General features: G+C 31.1%; 2 protein-coding genes across 2 annotated transcripts; one reads left to right on the forward strand and one right to left on the reverse strand.

Annotated features, from left to right (window-relative positions):
• The first annotated feature begins 3643 nt into the window (after positions 1 to 3643).
• Positions 3644 to 7522, forward strand: LOC108329411 (ras-related protein Rab11A). The gene is made up of 2 exons (XM_017563597.2): positions 3644 to 3990; positions 6927 to 7522. The coding sequence occupies exons 1-2, from the start codon at positions 3758 to 3760 to the stop codon at positions 7363 to 7365; spliced, it is 672 nt and encodes a 223-aa protein (XP_017419086.1). The 5' UTR covers positions 3644 to 3757; the 3' UTR covers positions 7366 to 7522.
• Positions 7523 to 8448: 926 nt separating this feature from the next.
• Positions 8449 to 15102, reverse strand: LOC108329541 (uncharacterized). The gene is made up of 15 exons (XM_017563798.2): positions 14892 to 15102; positions 14712 to 14800; positions 14401 to 14467; positions 14181 to 14296; positions 13804 to 13870; positions 13613 to 13661; positions 13400 to 13485; positions 13029 to 13276; positions 12878 to 12933; positions 12360 to 12445; positions 11515 to 11607; positions 10731 to 11061; positions 10036 to 10553; positions 9108 to 9342; positions 8449 to 9034 (listed from the first exon to the last, which is right to left on the reverse strand). Exons 1-15 carry the CDS (start codon positions 15054 to 15056, stop codon positions 8778 to 8780), a joined length of 2463 nt encoding a protein of 820 aa, XP_017419287.1. The 5' UTR covers positions 15057 to 15102; the 3' UTR covers positions 8449 to 8777.
• Positions 15103 to 16220: the final 1118 nt, after the last annotated feature.

Here is a 16220-nt window from a genome sequence, read left to right on the forward strand (position 1 = left end):
AAAATAAAATAAAGAACTGAAATTTTATTGAATTCGATTAATTTTTTATAATTTATATAAAAATGTTAGTATTCGAGTTTAGATATATTATATTTATAAATAATATGTGACCTTTTAATAAAAAGTTACTAAAATTCTTTAAGAGATTTTAAACCTTTTATCTCGTTAGTTATTGAACTTTTGTTTCTCTCATCTCATATAATTTTTCTTTCTTTTTATTGAAAGGAATGTCAACATCTAATATAAAACTAAAATAACAAACTGCTAGGAAATATACCAAAATACTCGTATTTAAATTATTTACACTTGTCTCAAACGTTGGTCATTTCGTCTTTTCAAAATTTCAGTTTTCTTTTAATCTTTGAGTTTGAGATTTTATTTGGTTAATTTATTTTATGGTTTTAATTATTATTATCCAGTTTAATTGACATATTATTGACAAATATAAAATAGTTGGTGTTATTTTTCTATATTCTTTTATGTGTGAGAAGACACTAAGATCATACATTACTTTATTATTGGTAAGATCCTACTCTTTCAATAATTTTATTTTGTTTATAGAAAGCAGATGTTTAAAATAATCAAGTGTAAGATCATAACACTTAACCATGTCAAGGTTTTCTTTTGTTTTATTTGTTTGCACTAGAGAGAAACTCTTATCCTAACAAGTGTAACTTGTCATGGTTTTTTACATTTTGTAACATCTTTTGTTCATTCATATTATTTAGGTGATGCTTAAAATTGTGATGTGAGAAACTTATTATTCGAACATAAAGGCAAGCGAATCGTGTTCTTTAATGATAAATATGAATATATATCTTTCAATATTGTACAAAATGATTACTATTATTTAAGGATATAATAAAATGGTTATTATTTATATGTATTTGTTTCCAAGACGACACTCTTGAGACATATAATCATGAGTTAGAATTGCGAGTTAACTCACAATTCTATTTTTCTTATACGCTTCAGTAGTATTGTCTATATAAACGAACACACTTTTAAATTTATTTTTTTAAATCTTTAAAATATTTTTGTTTCTTGGACTCTTTTGTACCCACATAATGTAATTAAAATTGGGAAAAAGAGTTTTAATCACTTTCTCTAAAGTATTTGCATTTGAAATCTTTTCACAACTTTTCATAAGATGTGTAAGGTTGATCATCCTTTTAAAATAATGTTACCTTCTCATTATCTTTTTTACGTTGAACTCGTGTAGTGAAATCTTCATTTTCTTCACCTTTAATGCACTTTCATTACACTTTTCTAATATTTTCTCATTCCTCCTCTGTAATGGTTGCAAGTGCTATTATGTCAAAGTAGATTATGTCCACACGCGAAATAAAAACAAAATTTAACCGTTCTTTTCTCTATGTAAGTAAGAAGCCTCCAAACTCGTGTTAACAATCAAACTTCATAATATCTAACACGCTTTGAAATATAAACAACACCCTAATCTGCACACACTACCCATCTTAATTATTTATGTAACAATTTCACAAAAAAAAATCTGTTTGACCCAATTATCATTAAAATATGCAAAACATTGAATAATCACTAATATATGTATGATTAATCATATACAATTAATTATAATTGGAGATTTACCTTAACTAAAAATAAAATAAATTTATAATATATAACTGAATGTAAATATGTTATAAGATTATTAATAAAATTAATTTAAACTTGAAATTTATATTTTAAAATAATACTAAAATAATTTGAAATTTATCATAATAAAATTTATTATTTATTAAATCTATATCATGATTCATTAATATTCAATTTCATGTTCAAAATATAAATATTTAAACATAAATAATATTTTAAAGATTACACGTTAACTACAAATATATAAACATATTTATATTATATAAATAAATATAATTCTTAGCTTACAAAGCCATTAACTTAACAAGTCTATCGATTTAAATTACTTTGGTAAACATATTAATCCCACTTAATTTATTGTACCAAAAATATTCCCAAATAGACTCCTTGTCCTTGTGAAAATCGTAGAAAAGTTTCGTATATATACCGTATCTATACACATAAAAAGATGACTTGCCATGTGGATGTGTGCATATAATAGAGAAAAAGCATAGTAATCATAAAACATTGAATCTACGTCATTACGTGAGAATGATTGGGAGTTTTTTTTTTTATTTATTTATTTAAAAAAGATAAATAATAGTATAATTTGATACCGAAGAGGAATTTGAGAACCGAGTAAAAGAGTAAAAACAGACTAAAGAAAAGGAAGAACACATAAATATAAAGAATTAGAGAAATCGAAACCATAATCTTTTACAATGATAATTAAACTAGTTACTTAATTATAAAAAATAATGCATTTAAAAATAATTTTTTAGAATTAAAAAACTAATTTTAATTGAATTGAACATGTTTTTTTAGTAATTTTATCCTCATTAATTTTTATTATAGTTCATATATATTTTAGCTATGGTTATATAATTTACTTATCTGTTCAATCATCACTTAATTATTTAAGAGTTACAAACATGTGATCAATAAGACCACAAAAATAAATAAAGAAATTGTATACAAAATAAAACATAAAAAGATCCATATAAAAAATAAACTAGCAAACTATAACTTAAATAGTAAAATTTAATAAAGAGGTTTTCAAAAGTGCAATTTCTCATTTATTTTATTTTAAACTTTATTTTTTTTATTACTTAAATAATAAATCAACATTTTTCACAAACTAAAGTAATAATAAAATTTATATTTACATGTATCAACGTGAGGTTGTTATTCATTATTTATATTTACCCATAACATAATTATACTGAATTTTCTAAAATTAACAAGATAATGTTAAGAAAACACTTACTGAAACATCATTACCGTTGTATTTCACTTTGTATTCTTATTATTATTAGGATAAATATAATAAAATTAATATTAATATATTTAATTTTTAATATAACAAGGAAAAAGATATTTTTAATATAATTTTTTTTAGTTTTATTAATATTAGTTGAATTGAGTTAACACTCAAGCCTTTCGTGTTCATTAAAAATAAATTTAATATTAATATACATGCCTCAATCATTTGTTTTTCTATTTTTGTAAATTTAAAATAGTTACACACTAATTTAATTTAACAAATATATATGTGTATATATTCAAAACTAAACGCATACTTAATTATTAAAAATAAAACACAGTTAAACAAATTAAAATTATTATATTACAGCTATAGTTGTTTTTCTAATTATATTAACAATAAAATATGTGAAATACTTTTTTATTTAAATAATTATTCAGGCTTATTATTATTATATATATATTTTTTAAAAGATTAGAGAATACCTTTCCCATGTGTGTACGTTGAAAAAATAATATAAAAAAGGAATTGCCGTCAAGACGATCAACGAGATAACTCCACCCAATGCAAAGACATTCGCTGGCCACACTTTTTGACAACTGTTATCACTGTAATAAAGCTGTTTTCAACCATTCTTCCCTCCCTTTCACTACACAAATTTATTTTATTTTATTCTCAATAAAATCAATGAAGCTTATAGGGACCAGCGCCCAATACCATACCGCCACGTGTCATATGAATCCCACTACACTACTCTGTTCCACACTTAATAATCCTCCAAATTAATCCAAGCATTAAACAGTTGCTTAATCAATCGCCGACCAAGCTCAATTTGAAATAGAAAGAGCCACAAATTTGGGAGTGAGAAAGAAGGAGAAAGTGCATTTTACCTGAATAATGGCTAGTGCAGGAGGCTACGGAGACGCGAACCAAAAGGTAGATTACGTGTTCAAGGTGGTGCTTATAGGCGATTCGGCGGTGGGGAAGTCGCAGATACTTGCGCGATTCGCGAGAAATGAGTTCAGCTTGGATTCGAAGGCCACAATCGGTGTCGAGTTCCAAACCCGCACTTTGGTGATTCAGCACAAGAGCGTCAAGGCTCAGATCTGGGACACTGCGGGACAAGAACGGTTCTCTATCTCTCCGTCTTCTACTTCTCTTCAACTATACTATACTCTGTTATTTTCTACTTGTTTCGTTTCGTTGTTTTTGTTCGAAGTAAAACCTAGAGGATTTTAGTGGAAGATTTTGTAGATCTTTTTTGTCTTGTTAGGTTTTCGCTACGTATTGTATCTGTTGATTGATATGCCTTTGAAACAATAGCTACTGATCAGTGCTTACCTTCTGTATGCTCTGATCGCGGCGAATTATTACGCAGTTTAACTCTGAGTTAGATACTTAGATGTTAGATTTGTTTGCTGAGTTGATCTACTCGTCTGGTCGTGGCCGGCGGAAGACTTGATCCTCGGTTCAGTTTTTTTAGTGGTTCAGCTTCGTGTTTTCCGCCAACTTAGTCTGTAGTAGTGAGTCAAACCGAGTTTGACTTTGAATGTTTTGCGTGTCGCGGAAGGATATTGAACTTTGGAGTTTAATTTTTTGTGCTATCATTGATTGCATGTTGACGTATCCTTGAAATAGTTTGACGAATGACCACAACAGAGGTCAGAAATTAAAACCTAACTTCATCTTGTCACCAACCTTTTGCACTTGTTTGGGACAAACTCATGGGTAGGGATCGTGTACCTCGATGTCTTGTTGGACGTGGCAAGAACTCTACGATTGTAGTCGGTGGATGTTTGAGTACGGACTTGAGGGACATATAGATAGCCTATCTCATATGAGTTTATATGAGGTATTAGTCTGTTTGAAATTATTTTTTAGTGATAAGTGAATTATCTCCACCTTATCTTTAAAGGATTAGAAGATTATCTATTGATTATCCATCCTTACATATAAGAGAATTACTGTTGTTATCGATTGGACATGTGTGGTGAGAGGGGTGACCTAATTGGGCCATTTGGAACCGGACTGGGGAGAAATTATTAGGACTCGAACTATTTAGATTTCCATGTCTTTGGTTCCCGTCAATGTTTATGCAATACATTCAAATTTTATAATTACAAAAACGAATTAATAATGCTTAACCATGTCTCATATATAAAGACTAATAGCGATCACAATTGTCTCAGATCACCTGCCAATTTCGTTTGGACGAAGGTCAGAACAACATCCCTTTTCTCAAGTTGTTTTGGGTTTTGTCAAGGTTTTCTTGCGACAATTTGAGTATTGATGTTGACTGTGTTGAACTCAAAGCTTGTTGGAAGATCCATATCAACTAGAGATAAGACAATTTCATAGTATATAAGTGAGTGAAAACCTCATCTTATAAACCGATTTTGTGGGATTGAGTAAGACTTAAAGTTCACTTCAGTCATTATTAAAGCCTATCTTAGCGAGATTCATTGTTTGTTGGATATATTGTTCAACCACCTATCGGATCACCTATTAATGTTTACTACCATGCACGAGATATATATATCTATATAAGTAGGTGCAAATATCATTTACAAGACGGGTTTTGTGGGTTTGACTTAAATTTAAAATCCACTTCTTAACAAAGCCAAGTAAAATTATGAAATTTACTTGAGAAAGAAGTAAATTCTATAGAATAATTTTCACAAGTAAAGATGTATGTGTCACCTGACTGCCCTCTCAGAGTTTATACACCCTTTCATGGGACATATTAGAACCTCACTTGGAAGTGACATATCTGTTAGAATATTCCTAGTTCATATGTAGTGTGCTATTAGGACTTCGAGACTATAGTAATCAGATTGAATTGTCTACATATCCCAATAAAATCCTTAGAAATAATTTCTACAAATTTCTGTTCGGTGTTTGAATCTGTGTTGCACTGTTAATGCAAGTGTATTTGGAAGGAGAATACCTGTGTAATGGACCTGAAGGTTAAGAGTTACCTATACAAACTTGTGTTAAACCTACCCTTTGAAGGAATTCTGGTTGTACACGGAGTGAGAATAAACTCGTTGCTAGTAGGTAGGCCTATGATTATATTTTGTACTATTCTAAAAACCGTTTCTTCAATTTCTGGTATCTTTTGTGAAGTAATTGTTGTTAATGCCTATAGATGCAAAATTTCATGTGCTAATTTGTTTAGTAGTATAAACTTATTTCATTCTGTACAAGAGAGAGGAATGAAATTTGGAATGAAATTTATAAAGCAATTAGGAGTACATTGAATTTTTTTCTACGTTTATAAAGAGAAATGAAATTTATAAAGCAATTAGGAGTACGTTGAATTTTTTCTACGTTTATAATTAGCTGTCATCATTGCTCAATTTCCATGGGATTGTTCTTTTAAAATAATTATTTCCCAGCTTTGTAGTATAACAGAATCGTTGGGTGTAAAACTCACGTACGTTGAGATCTCAACACAAACAGAAGCATCTGTGACCGAATTGACCATCCACATAAGTAGTATGTATAGATTATGAATATATGCAAAAAATTTGCGCTTGAAGGGGGCTTGTGCGTGTTGCTAAAAGTTTAACCCACAAATTTAAATTAAAAAATTATCAATTTCTTACTTCTTTGGCCCACTCTATAATATCCTCTTTAGTATACAATTTTACTAGAGCATGTTGGATGCGATCTTATTTGTAGAGTACTTTAGTTTTTTTTTTTTACTAAATCGGAAACGTGAGAGCTTATCACTCAATGAGTTTAACTCTTTAGAGGAGGGTTATGAATAAAATATTTGGCAATTATGGTTGAGTATATTTCTGTATGGGTAATCATTGGAATTCATCGGTATATTGTGAAGTTTAAAAAGTTAAAGCAGTATGTATATTTTCAGCCTAGTTATTTTAATTTGCTGGATGTTGTGATCTTTTTGTACGGTGTATATTTTTAGGTTGTATGTGCTTTTTCAAACTTTACACTGTTGTCAAGTTTATCTCTGATCATTTCATGGTATCCAATACCCATGGTTAACTTACCATTACTCCGAATACTGATTGCAGTTATAAATGATTTTATTCTACAGATATAGAGCAGTCACAAGTGCATACTACAGGGGTGCTGTCGGGGCAATGCTGGTTTATGACATCACAAAACGTCAAAGCTTCGATCACATACCTCGCTGGTTAGAAGAACTGCGTAACCATGCTGATAAGAATATAGTCATTATTCTTATAGGAAACAAAAGTGATCTGGAGAACCAGCGTCAAGTACCCACAGACGATGCAAAAGAATTTGCCGAGAAAGAAGGCTTATTTTTCTTGGAGACTTCAGCGCTGGAATCGACTAACGTTGAAACAGCCTTCATGACGGTTTTGACAGAAATATTCAACATTGTTAACAAGAAGAACCTAGCGGCTGGTGATAGTCAGGGAAATGGCAACTCAGCATCTCTGTCTGGTAAGAAGATTATTGTTCCTGGTCCTGCTCAAGAAATCCCCAAGGGGAACATGTGTTGTCAGTAATCCTGACTTTATTTATAATTTGTTTAAATTTTCTAGATTTTCATGGTTGTGTTCCTATCACCAATTTTTATTAGTCTGGTGCATTTTATTTTGTATATTATTACATTATTTAAAATTTATTTTGCATGAGTTGCTCATTAAGATCAAGAAAGGGAAGTAATTAAATGTTTTTATCTGTTAGTAGGAATAGAATACATGTAGGGCGGACTGAAAATCATCATCCTGACAGTGCTGGTCTTCCTTGACTTTAAGCGTGCTGTTTTAGATATGTTTATTGTTATTTTTCAATTAAATTAAAGTTTCATCTCATTAATCAGTGCTGACCTTTGTTGTGCTGGATTTAAAAAAAATATTTTATTCAGAAAATAAAACAAAATAGTGGTAATAATTTAAGCTTAAATCTTTGGTAGGTAACTTTGTTAGACTCGAAATGGAGTTGATTGTAAAATGCCATGCTCGAAGCCTGATATAGCTTGATGCCTTGTGAGTCTATTGCAAGTCCGAGTTTGCACAAATAGTTCTTTAAAGTTCAAGAATCAATTTAATCAACATTGTTGAAAGGCTTGTAAGTTTGTATAACAAAGGTTCCGGGTCTTGATAAATCTGAAATAATAAATCTTGTGGGATTGATACCAAAGTCCTTGGTCTTGGATGACATTTCCAGATAAAGTTTTAATACCGCATTACAATAATAAAATTATAATATTTTAAACACAGTAAAATTTGCTAAACTTCAAAATAAAACAAGAACATAATAATACATAAAATTTAATTTAAACTTAAAAAGTAGTAATTATTATAATCTAAAGCAAAAATAGCTTCTCTTTTAAATTGAAAGCCGATAATGCATTTGTACTAATAGTACTTTAACTATTACAAATTTGCAAGATTTTAAATAAATTAATTTCAATTTTGTACGCTATGCGTGAACAGACATTGACAGAACGAGAAAAATGAAAGTTTAACTGCAAAATACCCAATTTGTTAACAGACATTGGTTAACCTTTTTTCACAAAAACCAGTGATCTTGCGGTTCCCTAACATCCAACTAGAGCAACTTTCCAATACTCAAAGTCGTGCTGGTTAAGTAAAATGGACGCTTCTGTCAAGTAAAATTCTGGTAAAGTCACTAAAAGCTATTGATACAAATTTGAGCAAAGTCTGTGTGCTAACTTGGCTATAAATAACACGACGAAAAAAAAAAACGGATAGAAAATAAATTCATAACATACATGGGTGGACCACGGCCCTAATTTCTGCAAAATGCTTTTTTGTAAGAGGGATGAGACTTAAGTTAGGTGGGAAACATGACTAAAAGGATAGGAGCTGTGAATAAATTAGTAAAAACCTAGATTGACTACTCCAAGTAATCAGTGAAAAATATTAAATATCCGTAAATTATTCACCTTTTTCTAACACCCAGTAACTCCCGCTTCTTCATTTTTACCGTTTGCCACTTGTGCTTCATCTCCCTTGGTACCAGACGGTTGGTCCTCATGCATGGAGGAGTCCTTTTCTGTTTGTGTATCTAGACGCATTAAAAGCCGTTGGAGCAGTTCTTGGCATTCCAATGCACCAACCATGACAGTCAAACTTGCTCTACCCTTCCAGCATCCAATGGCTACAGTTGACTCATCCACTTGGAGGGTCCCTGCAGCAGCTCTGCTACCTGCGAAGAAAGGAGAAGGTCAAAATAGAGTCAGGCTAATTGGCATTTACTCTTTGATCATGCCGGTGCATACCTTCACCCAGAACTATCACGCAACAGCCGGGCATTAGGTTTGCAGCACTTTCTCCGAACTTGGCATCCACAAAATCTGCAAATTTTACAGCTCTATACTGCAGAAGATGCTTGAAATCTATTACAGATGCACTTAGAATCTGTTTGGAGATGTGAGGGAGAATAAGGGGCAATCCTTCAGAAGTGATCCGGAAAGAACATTGTGCAGACCTTCCTTCACATGAAGTTTGTCTTTCCTGTACGATGATGACATCGGCAAGCATTTTCACTTATTCACAAGTACAAGAGTTAATCAAATAACTCATTTGTCACTGACAGTTAAGGGCAGGCCACTGATTGTTTACAAGTAATTAGGTTTTTATAAAAATTCAAACAAACTATCAAGGCTTTTATATCACAGCAGTCCAATATCAATTATCACGACAAAAAGAAATCTCACACCCCAGTTGTTTACCATGATTCATATCCCACAAAATATTCTAAACTGAGTCAGGAAAAACAGTAATAGGAATCGTTAACACTAACTAGTCATGCTACTACTTTAATATCTGTGTTTTCATACACTATAATTTTGTCAATATAACTCAGTTTGACTTAATTTATTTATATAAATAGATGGTAACCTTTACCCACACAAGTTTAAACCTGATCTGTGTCCTCAAATGTCACTGTTTTCACTACTGCATAGAGAATTATTTAAAAGGATTTTGCTTCTCTGAAAAGAGAAAGTAAAGGTGTATCCATCTTTTATTTGAAATAAATTATCTACACTTTATATCAACGGCAAATAAATTACTACTTTCCCACTTTATACATGTTCTCACTTTGAGTAAAATTTTATTGAAAATAAGGAGCATATGTTATAAATAAATCAACAATAAAAATTACAATAACAAAAACACTTGTAATTGAGAAGATAATATACTTACAAAAACCTTCAGACCAACAGAAGTTATTTTAAGTTGCTGCCCCACTGAGAAGTTCAACTCCAGAACATCTTTGACTGACTTGGATATATAGTAAATTCTTTTCACGTGACTTGTATCACTGTTTCTTGTTACAAGGTGACCATTAAATGGAAATTGATCATCAATGCCATAAAATGCCTTTATGCTGTTAATAATTCCTTCATCTTTGAAGAAGACAACAGGGTCAATGCCTCTCCATTTTCCTTGAAACTGCAGTTTCCTTTTGCCTGGAGTATTCTTTGTTATGATTTCTATACTGCAGGGTTCTTGGGCTTCCTTGAAATCCGTTTCTTCACATGCAACAGAATTAACCTTCAAATCTGTTTCATTAGGTTCATTTTCATTTACATTAGCCTCTGAATTTCCTTCAGATATATTTTCCAATAATGGATTAGCATGCAGTTCGTGTGCATCCTCATTGCCTTGGTTTGCTGTGTCAACCTGTTTCCCAACTGCTTTTCTAGGTTTTACCTGGATTGCTGCAAAGGGACAACAATCACAAACCTATTATGGCAAGAAAAGGCATGGGCACATAAAATATGTTTGTATTTAAAAGCGGCTGCTGAAGGAGTTATTCCCAATATCCACTAGAATTCCCTGACTCTGTTAGTCAGGATTTGAGAGAGAAAAACAACTGAAATCATAAAAGAAATTACCAGGAAGAGCAGAAACTTTCTGCAGAACAGCAATAAAGAAGGCTCCAGTATTCTGATCATGAGGCACAAACCTCATGCACCGCTCTAGTGGGAAATCAGAATCTTCCTCAGTAAATTCGAGCATAGCAGGATTCTCCATTGCTTGGGTATTATCTTCGATATGTCCCTTAGCATCATCAGTATTAATATCACCTTCCATGATGATATTACAATTACTATCACCAACATCCTGATAGCTTCTGCCATTTGGAAACATGCTGGGAAGAACTACATTTCTACGAAACTTGGGAACATCTTTGCTGGAGATGAACCACTTGCCTTTGTCACATACCTGCACATCCAAACTATCTTCAGATACATTTCAATGCACACTGCATAACCTTAGATCCTTCTATTCTAGAGTACTGCATTCAATTAACTACACAATAATCAAACATCTTCTGCTAGAAATTCAAGTTCATTTGGGTAAACATAATATTTTTCTATTCAAGTTTGAAATTCAATGTTTTACCAGGAATGTGAACATGGGTACAAGTTGAAGGACATCCCAGTAATCAATTACAAAGAATTAACAACTAAAACACAACTAAAAAATAAGCCAACCAAAAGAATAACAGGCCATGACACAATAAAATTGAAATAGTTAATTCATTATCACAAACAATGAAGACATTTTCTCCTTCTAAGCCCCAGAAAGAAGAGTTATGCATGCTTTTGTAGACATTACACGTTTTATCTTCAAACTCTAAGGCACAAGGCAATAAATAGTCACAGAAAAACAAACCTTCCATCTCTTAAGACCTGGTCGACGAGTGAGTTGGGGAAGTTCACTAGAGACATCTACAAGTTCGATGGATCCTCCACACCTTCGCAAAACCTGCAATTGGTAGGTAAGGGAAAATACTTTAAGTGCTACAAACAATGTTAGTGTATTCTAGTAGATGCCAATACCAAAGCATTGAACATAATTTTTTTTTAATAAGGAAAAACTCCAACTATTTTTTCAAATAAAAAGAAAAACTATTAATGTTTGAATAAATAAAAGCAAATTTTTATGTTATGGACGAATTATTATAAAGTGGGGACATCTCAGATTGAGTTTTTCCGTCATAACCGCAAGCTATAATAGCAACCACAGAAAGATTTGTAGCAATACCAAAGAGTAGACATCAATTAGAAAACAAGAGGAATGAAGCACGTGCCAACAGAAGATAAGTGAGATGCGATTGAACTATTGATAGTTAGCTCTAGTTAGCTTCCATTGATTAAATTACACGTTGCTATCAAATACTTTTTCGAAATCAAGGGTATATTTGTATTTAAAAAAATATCCATTGAATATATAAGAAAACAACCAATTGATCCATTGATTAAATTACACGTTGCTATCAAATACTTTTTCGAAATCAAGGGTATGTTTATATTTTTAAAAAAATATCCATTAAATATCTAAGAAAACAACCAATTGATCCATGATAGAGGGGTAAGGGCCGCATCAATGAAGGAACAAATTATACATATAAAAACATGAAATGAAAATAGAACACTTCAATAGAAAGCCCATAACTGGACAAGCTAGATAGCATAGCTGGCAAGAAATATAATTTCAGAGTTTTCAGGGCTGATTACCTCTGCAACAACCGCTTCATTCTCAATAGGATTCATTGAGCATGTTGAATAAATCATCCTTCCACCAACTTTAAGTAAAGATGCACCTAAGAACGTCAATAGAATGATTGAGTTTGCCAACATTGTCTTGGTAGCGAAGTCTAGTTCACCCTATACTCATCTATGTCTATATCTATAATAATAATAGCAGTAGCTTGATCCAAGTACCATACGGGGAAAAAATTTGAACCAGAGGAAGAAGAGACCGTCAGTTTAAATTAAAACTAAAAAAGTACAAAAATAAATTGTTTGGGGAAAGAAAAAGAGTGCTTGTCATCTACAATAGTCAATACAACTTCTCTACTAAATCAACCTTGAATGTAACTTCAATTTAACTATAGAGATTGTGATTGAGAAAACAAATATATTTTTATTTAAGTAATATTATCTGGAACGTTCCCAGCCGAATAAACTAAAACAGGGTTATAATTTACCCACCTCATTTTCCCTTAAAAAGGTAGAAATAATAAAAAATGTACCTCGCATTGCAATTAGAACTTGTAGGTTATGAAGGCCATTTCCAGTCCCTGTGTTCCTTTATACAAAAAAATCAGTCTTAAGCCAAGAAATAGCATATGGTGGTTAAAGATAAAGGGAGAAGAATGCATCCAGGAAAGGAACGAAAATTACCATTTCCTCCACAGATCAGGGGCCTTACGAAGGGTGCCATCTCCACTGCATGGGACATCACACAGAACACGATCAAATAATAACTGGGCTTCTTGATCTAGCTCCATTTTATCATAATGTTTTTCTAAGAGACATCCTGGGAAGTGTTGAGCTTCATGATTGGTGACAATCAGGTTGGCTGTGCACATCCGTTTGGTTTGGTGAATGAGAAGATTGCATCTTTGGATATCTAGATCATTTGCTATAACCTGATTAATTAAGCATAGAGTAATTAATAAAGTTTGCACATGAAGCCTGATGAGGACAGACCTTATTTGCTAGAATGTTTTGTCTAGGAAACAAATAGAATAAAATTATGCACAGACACAAACCATTCCATCGGGCAGAGATCCTACTTTAGTTGAATGATGTAAAATCTCAAGCAATTGAAATGTTTTTGAACCTGGCGCTGCACACACTGAATAAAAGCAATCAAATAGAAAAAATAGTTAAAAGTACTAAAATATGCATGGCAAACAAACAAAATAGCACAAAAAATTGGTAAAAGTGACAAAATCCACTTCAGTACAGCACAAGTTACTTACTATCAAGTACAAAATGATTTGAATGTACATCCAAAAACAGGGGAGGTACCTGTGTAGCAAAGAAACATTTGTAGTTAAATTTTTGAATCATAAAGTAAAATACATGCACTCAGTCATCCAGCTATCTAGAACAAGAGCTAGTCCTTTTTTACGATCATGAATAATGATAGACAAAATGTAAACTGGCCCACCATGCTGACAGCTTCCTGTCTTGTAATATTTCCAATTTCATTTTCTATCTTTAAGAATTCATGAAACCTGAGAGATTCACATAATAGGGAGCAGGAATTGACATATTAGTCATAAGCACCAACTTACGCATAATTTATTTTAATTAACTAAACAATACATTCTGATACAATAAATCACAACTAAATGCAACCAACCAGCATGTGAAAGTCATAAATAAGAATGGTCGTCATAGTTAGGTAATTAACTAAACATCAAGTCATAATCATAATATATCAATATGAACTTTTGGCTGTTGCGCTGTTAATTAGAACTACATATCTAGTTCCAAACTAACATCGGTTCAATCCACACCACTCATGTACCAAACCTTACTAACCTCCCGAGTGTTTGGTTCTTCCTGAGCTGCTTTCGCGAAAAATTCGAATGCCAAGCAAGATTATCAGGATACCATGGCAAAGGTAAAATAGCCTCTGTATCATCCCCTTCCACAACCTATATATAACAATTCAAGACCACAAGAAAAAGATCCAAAGACTTTAAACATGAAAAATCAACAGTACCAGCATAATTAAACAAAATTGCTGCCGGTGACTTACCTCAGCCTGAAGAGAGTGCACAAAATCATTCTCTAGTTGAGACCGAATATCCTCACAGAACCGGCTACTGGAATCACCGAATAAAAAGACACAATAAACTTAAGCAAGCATCAAGTAACTCGGAACTAAAATGAACGAGTCTAGATTCAAACTGAAATGGATTTGACTATCTTTACTACGCACGTGCAATTATTCTATACTTTGAAATTCTGTTACAGATAGATGATTATTTTCAAAATCAGCTGAGTTCAGTCACTCGACAGAAGGTGAAAATCCAAAAGAAGTTTAAATACAAATAAATAAATGAATACGTGGAATTGATCCTGAAAGCTGCGGGCAAAGGAGTTCGGAGAAGTTGCACGAATGCATCCCATTCTTGCGATGACACGATTCCTTGATCCTGCAAAAGAACGAACAGAATCAAAGAAATGAGATAATGAGAGAGGAGTTACGGTATGTGACTTAGCGAAGCTTTGGTTAGGTTGGTTTACCTTGTAATAGTGATCGAAAGCGAGGTTCTGAGTAGCGAAGGGGTTGGAGAAAGGAATAGGATCTGAATCTGATCTAGGACGTTTGGAGTTCCATACATTTTCTCTGCTCTCTTGGAAATGCTTTCTTTGAGTGCGACTCTTCTTCCCTCCTTTTTCTCTCCCCATAGCGTTGCACTTGCAGTTTCAGTTTGGAGGCACACGGTAGTCCAATATTCATCCGGGTCAATTAGCGGTTAAACGCATTGGGCTTGGGCCTTTGTACTTCAAACTCTTCGCAAATTCTTCCGTATTTTCATCAAACATTTACATGAATATTAAATTTTTCATTTTATCCTTTATGAATTATGTAATTTAGATCTATGAATTACATATTCTAGAACATAATGTTTAAAAAATTATTCATAGATTTCACAATTCAAAAATAAAAAATGGTTTTCGATTTATATAATTCAGAAATAAAAAATAAAAAATATTTTTACTTTCAAATTTTATAATCTAAAATATATTTTTTACTTAAATATAAAAAGCTTAATATTCGAGAGTGCATGACTAAAAAAATGGGGTTGCGGGAAGAATTTGCCCAATTTTTTTAGCTTTGGAAAACCACTTCCATAATTATTATTTGAGTGTTTCATCCTACACCTCCAAGATCTCATCCTGCATCTCCAAAAATTTCATTTTTAACCTTCTGACATCTCATCCTATACCTTCAACTTTTTCAAAACTTTATTTTTAATTTTAATAAATATTTTTCTATTCTCTTTTCTTTTTTATTAAAAACAATCTTCATTATCTTAATAATAATTTAATTTAATTTAATTTAAAATTTAAATATTATTTAAAATAATTTTGTATTTTAATAATTATTAAAATATAATTTATATTATAATAATAGTTATATTAAAAACATAAAAATAAAATAAAAATAAAAATAATAATAATAATAATAAATAATAATAAAAAATAATAATAAATTTGATTTAATATATTCAAATATATTAAATTATAATAAAATATTAAAATAAATTAAATAATTATTAAATTTTAAATAAAAATGAAAATTTTAAAAAACTTATTTATATATTAAAATCTATAAAATATGTTAATACTTTTGCTTTTTATTTAAAATTTAATAAATATTAAACTTAAATAAAAATTTATAATATTACTTATTATATTTTATATTTTAATAATTAATAAAATATAATTTATATTTTTAAAATAATTCGAAAATTGAAAAATAATAACTAAAATAAAATAAAAATGAAAATAAAAATAATACTTAAAATTATATTTAAATATATTAAATTATATTAAAATATTAAATTA

Source organism: Vigna angularis, chromosome 2 (assembly GCF_016808095.1).
Source record: "Vigna angularis cultivar LongXiaoDou No.4 chromosome 2, ASM1680809v1, whole genome shotgun sequence".
NCBI lineage: Eukaryota > Viridiplantae > Streptophyta > Magnoliopsida > Fabales > Fabaceae > Vigna > Vigna angularis.

Bases quoted from the DNA above. Each gene is read 5' to 3' on its own strand.
- LOC108329541 (XM_017563798.2), bottom strand. From the start codon at position 15,056: ATGGGGAGAGAAAAAGGAGGGAAGAAGAGTCGCACTCAAAGAAAGCAT. The intron at 14,468-14,711 runs GTATTCATTTAT...CGGTGATTCCAG, and splicing joins GCTTTCAGGATCAATTCCAC to TAGCCGGTTCTGTGAGGATA. The intron at 13,277-13,399 runs GTTTGTGTCTGT...TTAATTAATCAG, and splicing joins GATCTCTGCCCGATGGAATG to GTTATAGCAAATGATCTAGA.
- LOC108329411 (XM_017563597.2), top strand. From the start codon at position 3,758: ATGGCTAGTGCAGGAGGCTACGGAGACGCGAACCAAAAGGTAGATTAC. The intron at 3,991-6,926 runs GTTCTCTATCTC...TTTATTCTACAG, and splicing joins GACACTGCGGGACAAGAACG to ATATAGAGCAGTCACAAGTG.